This window comes from Pollachius pollachius, assembly GCF_949987615.1.
Source record: "Pollachius pollachius genome assembly, chromosome: 3".
In the NCBI taxonomy this organism is placed as follows: domain Eukaryota; kingdom Metazoa; phylum Chordata; class Actinopteri; order Gadiformes; family Gadidae; genus Pollachius; species Pollachius pollachius.
This window is the reverse complement of record NC_136936.1, coordinates 32,741,562-32,747,561: the sequence shown is the minus strand read 5'-3', so window position 1 is coordinate 32,747,561 and position 6,000 is coordinate 32,741,562. Positions and strand designations below refer to the sequence as shown.

The following is a 6,000-nucleotide window of genomic DNA, read 5'->3' as shown; positions in this document are numbered from 1 at the left end:
CCATCAAAGACGACTGCCATGGAGATGCTGACCATTCTGCATGACAATAACCTGCAAGAAGTCTATCCAAATCTCTGGATTGCTCTAAGAATTTATTTGACTCTTCCATTTACAGTTGCCTCTGCTGAGCGCATTTTTTCTGTCATATGATGACTTGATTGGTGATTTTGCTGCCAGGAAAAATCGTCGTGCACCTTTGTAAAGTCTCCTGCAGCTGCTGAGAATGCACACGCAATTTAGGATTGCAGACTATTTTGATAAGGACAATTCACTTTTTTTTTTGTGAAAGAACCAGGGATATTTCAAAATCTTGACAGTGCCAGAGCCTTGGCAAAAAAACTGCATTTTGTTAACGTGAATATCAGCATAAAAGTGCAGTGGTGAACAAAATCTAACAATATAACCAAGAACTTTTCAAAAACATATTCCATCATTTATGAAGCATGGTTGGCTACACAAACATTTTTCATGCCTACATAACAATATGTTTGATATCAATACGTATGTGTCCAACTGTTGACCTATGAACAGCTTGCACTGTGTAGCAGATCATTATTTCAGAATTCACATATTTCCAGTTGTCTTCAGAGCATCACAGAGAAACAGACTAACAGTCTCAGACAGTGATGTGAAGTTTTTTTTGTTGCCCTTTAATAGTTTCTAGTGTTGAGATCCTGTGACTGCGGGGATAAAGCCCCGATTGGCACTCTCTGCTCCTCCTTCAGGTTTCACAGTCCTATTATAATTTCCAACCATGGGGGCCGGGTCCTCCTGGAAAGCTGGAGAACCCCTCTTCATAGCAACTTAAAACAAGGTCTGTTTATGACTACGCAGTAGTGAAGTAAATTAGTCCTTCGATTATGTTCAAATGTAGCTACTGTTTTGTCCAAGTATAGCTGTTTGTCATTACTCTTTTTTTTCACTTACATTTTTATTGTAAAACTTAGACAGTCCACAGACAATACTGCACTTTAAGGACGTTTTTGGGTGTGTGAAAAATAGTTGTCTTTTGATATTTTGTTTTGATGATGCTACTTCAATATATACCTTATTTGTGTTCAGAATTCTTTTCGTTCATCTTTGGAGCCTGCACTTCTTATTATGTTATGTTGTAATGCTGCTATTAAGAACGTTTTATATATTACTTATATATTACTGATGGTGCTGCTGTTGTGGCTGTTTTGTTTTATATATTACTTAATATATACATGTTCATATTTATATGTATATTTAATCCTCACTTAAGCCTCCCCGACCAGTTGAGCTTAGGGCACCCAAAAGCTTAGCAGCGGCCCTGTATGCACCAAAACTTTTACAATGCAACAAAATATTTAAAAAGCATTAAGCTATTATGCACAGATAATACAACAGTATATTAGTCAGTCATTTGTATTAGGTTAAACAAGGATTTCATAACGTTTTTAATTTAAGGACCACCCACAATTGGTCTGGCCCATCCACAAATGGAATCCTGGCGCCGTGCCTGGTGTGTGTTTATTCAAACAAATATCTGCATTCTCCCATTAGTTATTTGTTGTTTATCCATATATTAAAAAAATAACTCTTGTTGGTCTCTTGATTATTCATGATGATACATGATGATTCAAGATTGTATCATATATCATGTCATGAATTGGTTGGCCTACTGCGTGTTCTTTCTGAATGAATAAAACTTTGATTAAATTTGTTAATTAAGTTAAAGCTTAACTAATCATTGAAAAGCCCCTGGACCGTTTCAATCTGAGAGCTGCTGGGGCTTCATGAGGAAGTGGTTTGTTGTCTTTCAGAACAATCAACTTTAGATTGAAGTCCCTTTTTATTAATGTATATCCAATTGTGGAAATAAGAACAAAACTAATTTTGGACTTGTTTTAATGATTTCCATTATTTCATTTAATTCTATTCCTGAGTATTATGTAGGATATACAGGATATCCTGAAGGGATCTGGACGTCCCTCTGAGGTGGAGCCCACTAGAGTTTGAAGAAGACTCCACATACAAAGGTTATTAAACAAGAATCTAACCATGATTAAGCATATTCAAGAAACACGTTTCTGGTAACGTAAATGGTTTATTGAAGCTTTCAGGAATAGGTCATTTTAATCAAATTTAGATCAGATGGAAGCATTTGCATTCTAAACCTTGATTAAAGAACAATTTGAAACAATCGTCACCATTAACATTATCAATACAACAGTTATTGAATCTAGGTTTAAACTTCATATATTTACTACAAGGGCACAACACACAGTTTGAGCCTGTAGAGACGAAGGGGTAGTTTGCAAGAGATCTTCACCAGATTTGACATGTGTTTTCAACAATAATCTCAGAGAATTGGTGTCAGAGTGTATTAGTTTACATTACTATGGATAATGTTGTGAATCATGTTTGATGATATAATTACACAGGCTAGTAATTGTAAAGAAAGTAGGTACACATGGCAGTTTTAGATATGTTAGATTCATTTGCATATTAACCTTCTAGTGTTGTTTAAAATGATTGTCTACATCACATATGCTGTATGCAGACTGATAAAAACATCTTACTTTGCATAAAAAAATTGAAATCGGTTCACAAGGCCTGATGACATGCATAATTAATCTGCAAACCATTCGTTTTTACGATGGTTGTGGTATACTGGAATTGTTAGTATGTGTGAAGTCGTGTTCAAAAAGGGTGAGATGGGCATATTCAAACTCACCCGTGTGAGTTTGCAGTGAGCCAGTGAAATAGAAAATGACAGACATAAAAACTCAAATCCTTTAGCATCCTGTCTTCACTGGACCTCCAGGAGGGGCGAGGCCCTCCAGGGAATGACCCCGCTGAGGGGTGAGGCGGCTGGGGGCTGCTCATAGCCGAGGAGCTGGCGCGTGGACGACTCCCAGCTCCGTCCAAACTCAAGCCGGCTGTAGATGCATGGGTACTGGTGGTCGGCCCAGCGCACCCAGTCCACTGCTCGCTTCATCGCACGCCAGCGCTCGCCACATCTGCAACAACATTCTTATTGAGCCTTTGCCTGCACACACCAATAACACACCTTCTAATACGTATGTGTGGAGTGCGTATGCTTCAACCAGGTACCTCCGCGGCCCTTGGCATCACTGCTCAGCTGGGAGTCGGCCAACCGATCTTCATGAGGTTATGTGTTCTTTTCCCTTTCATTTGTTGAAGGTCCCATATTATACCCCCAGGTGTGCGTGTGATTAGCCCGCATGTGATGTCACGAGAGGCCGATTTTCAAAACGGCTTGTAATGGCAATATCACACTCACACCTGGTGGTACAATATTGGACCGTTAAGATACTTTCTATCCATTTTCTAGTGTATATTTTCAGTTTGAAGTATTTACTTACCTCTATTCATTTGGGTGAAGTACCTGGTAGCTGTATGAGCCCCTTGTTTTGTTTTGTTTGTTATGTTTATGCCTGTCTACTTATTTTGAACAATGTTGTTTTGCCGAAAATAAGCTCAACCACAGAAACTGGCGATGGGGCTGGGGTCTGGACAGTAGTGGAGGGCCCTGTAGTGTCGGGGTGGACAGTAGTGGAGGGCCCTGTAGTGTCGGGGTGGACAGTAGTGGAGGGCCCTGTAGTGTCGGGGTGGACAGTAGTGGAGGGCCCTGTAGTGTCGGGGTGGAGAGGAGTGGAGGGCCCTGTAGTGTCGGGGTGGACAGTAGTGGAGGGCCCTGTAGTGTCGGGGTGGACAGTAGTGGAGGGCCCTGTAGTGTCGGGGTGGAGAGGGCCCTGTAGTGTCGGGGTGGAGGGCCCTGTAGTGTCGGGGTGGACAGTAGTGCAGGGCCCTGTAGTGTCGGGGTGGACAGTAGTGGAGGGCCCTGTAGTGTCGGGGTGGACAGCAGTGGAGGGCCCTGTAGTGTCGGGGTGGACAGGAGTGCAGGGCCCTGTAGTGTCGGGGTGGACAGCAGTGGAGGGCCCTGTAGTGTCGGGGTGGACAGGAGTGCAGGGCCCTGTAGTGTCGGGGTGGACAGCAGTGGAGGGCCCTGTAGTGTCGGGGTGCTCGGTGAGGGCAGAGACCTGGTCTCCGGGGGCGTGTCCAGGCTGAACAGGCTCCTCAGCAGCCGCCCCTCAGCCACACCCTCCAGACGCATCAACTGCAGCACCAGCAGGGACGCCAGCAGCCTCAGGATGTCCGCACGAGCCCGCACGCCTACACTCATGCGCACGCACACACACATCATCACAAGGGTAAGCCTCCAGCTAACAGCCACAGATTTCCTTAACCCAAGTCAAATGGACCGCATTCTCTAGAGGACTGGCAGCTGCAGTTAGTCTGGTTTGCCACTTTCTGCAGAATATGACATTGTTTAACGTACTCGCATTGTTTTTTCTTGGCTTTTAAAAGTAATCTTGATTCTATAGTAGTATACAGTAGCTAATTTAGATTGGGCAGTGATTTGGGGGCTTGGGGTGGATGGGTAGGAGGAGGTTTTACTGGAAAACAATAGAATGGAATAAAAAAAGATTTATTTTGTAAACCATGGACGTGAACTAGTTAATTTGAATCTATGTGAACTGAACTTTGAGCTAGCTCTTGTGAAGTGTGAACTTTCAAAACACTGAATCCCCCCCCCCCCCCCCCCAACACACACACACACACACCTAGTGAGCAGATGCCCTTGCTCTTCAGGAATACGCTGGCAAAGGATTTGATTTTCATCTTTAGGAGCACTCCCAGTGCAGCAGAACACTCCCAGTAGCCCTCCTTGAACACAGAAATTCAACACATTGTGGTCAGACCAGAAACAACCCACACAGAGTACAATCATACACAGTACTTTACCCACTATGTGGCGTGTCTAATCACGCTATACTAACGTCCAACAAAATGTCTGCCAAGTTCAAATGGAAAAATATGATCATGATATATAGTTAAATTACAGAATACATATAAACAGAGGTACATAGATACACATATGTAGCATTTCATTGGCAATAACAAGGAATGCTTAAAAAGGGTGTCACAAACCAGCCAGGTTAAGAGCGGTCGAATTAAATCACTTGTTAATGTCAATTAGAACCCTAAACTAGAATCAGCAATGAGTCAATAATTAAGGCATTTAATAGTTTAATAGTTTACTAATTCAATTTAGTCACCTAAATTGAATTCCATACATTTTCTTACTTTCCAGACCTATAAATGTAGGAACCCTATATCGTGATGTCAAACGTTATTCACCTTACTGATTTAGATGATGTTCTGATTTGCTTATTTGTGATGAAGGTTTGAGGTAGATGTAACATTAGTTAAATTAATAATTCAACTTCATTAAGAGTATGATTATGCTTTCCATAGGAAAAATATATATAGTTACAAATCCTGGTAATTCTGTGGTGGTCCTAAAATAAGAATTACTTACTGAACATTGCATTTGAAAGATGTTGTTCCACTTGGTGGTTGATTTGTCAGCCTCCATTGTGATTATCTCATCATCCAGATCCACCCCAGCATATTCAAAATGATCCCATATCGCTGTCCTTTAGACAAACAACATGAAAAAATATATGGAATACAGGAATAACAAAATCATTTGATCATTAGGTCAGAATGTTTCTAATTGTTAGCCCAAAAACTGACCAGGTTTAAAAGGGGAAGAAAATATAAATGTTAACCATAAAAAACATCAGCTTACAAACATAAACTGACAAGGCATCAGCTAACGACACATTAGCTAATGAGATATCAGCTAACCAAACATTGGCTAACGATACATCACCTATCAAGGCATTAGCTAACTAGACATTAGCTGAGTGATGGGTGAATTGGACACAAAGATGGACGCGGTTCACCATTACTTGGTGAACATGGAATCTTCTACAACGCTCAAAACAGCAGAATGGTTGCAACTCACTCAGCATATCCATGAGAACTGATTGCACTTTGATCCATTCTCTTCTTCTCCAGGCAGATTAAGGAACCATCTACATGTAACTTATTTTGGGGAGGACAACTGCTAAATCCAAAACTACTACCAACGACGGGTTC

At 41.5% G+C, this 6,000-nt stretch overlaps 1 protein-coding gene across 1 annotated transcript; it reads right to left on the bottom strand.

Moving 5' to 3' along the window:
• Positions 1-2,058: 2,058 nt before the first annotated feature.
• Positions 2,059-5,486, bottom strand: LOC307072965 (protein mono-ADP-ribosyltransferase PARP4-like). Its single transcript, XM_079732569.1, has 4 exons — positions 5,375-5,486; positions 4,617-4,719; positions 4,032-4,164; positions 2,059-2,987 (listed from the first exon to the last, which is right to left on the bottom strand). The coding sequence occupies exons 1-4, from the start codon at positions 5,429-5,431 to the stop codon at positions 2,777-2,779; spliced, it is 504 nt and encodes a 167-aa protein (XP_079588695.1). The 5' UTR covers positions 5,432-5,486; the 3' UTR covers positions 2,059-2,776.
• Positions 5,487-6,000: the final 514 nt, after the last annotated feature.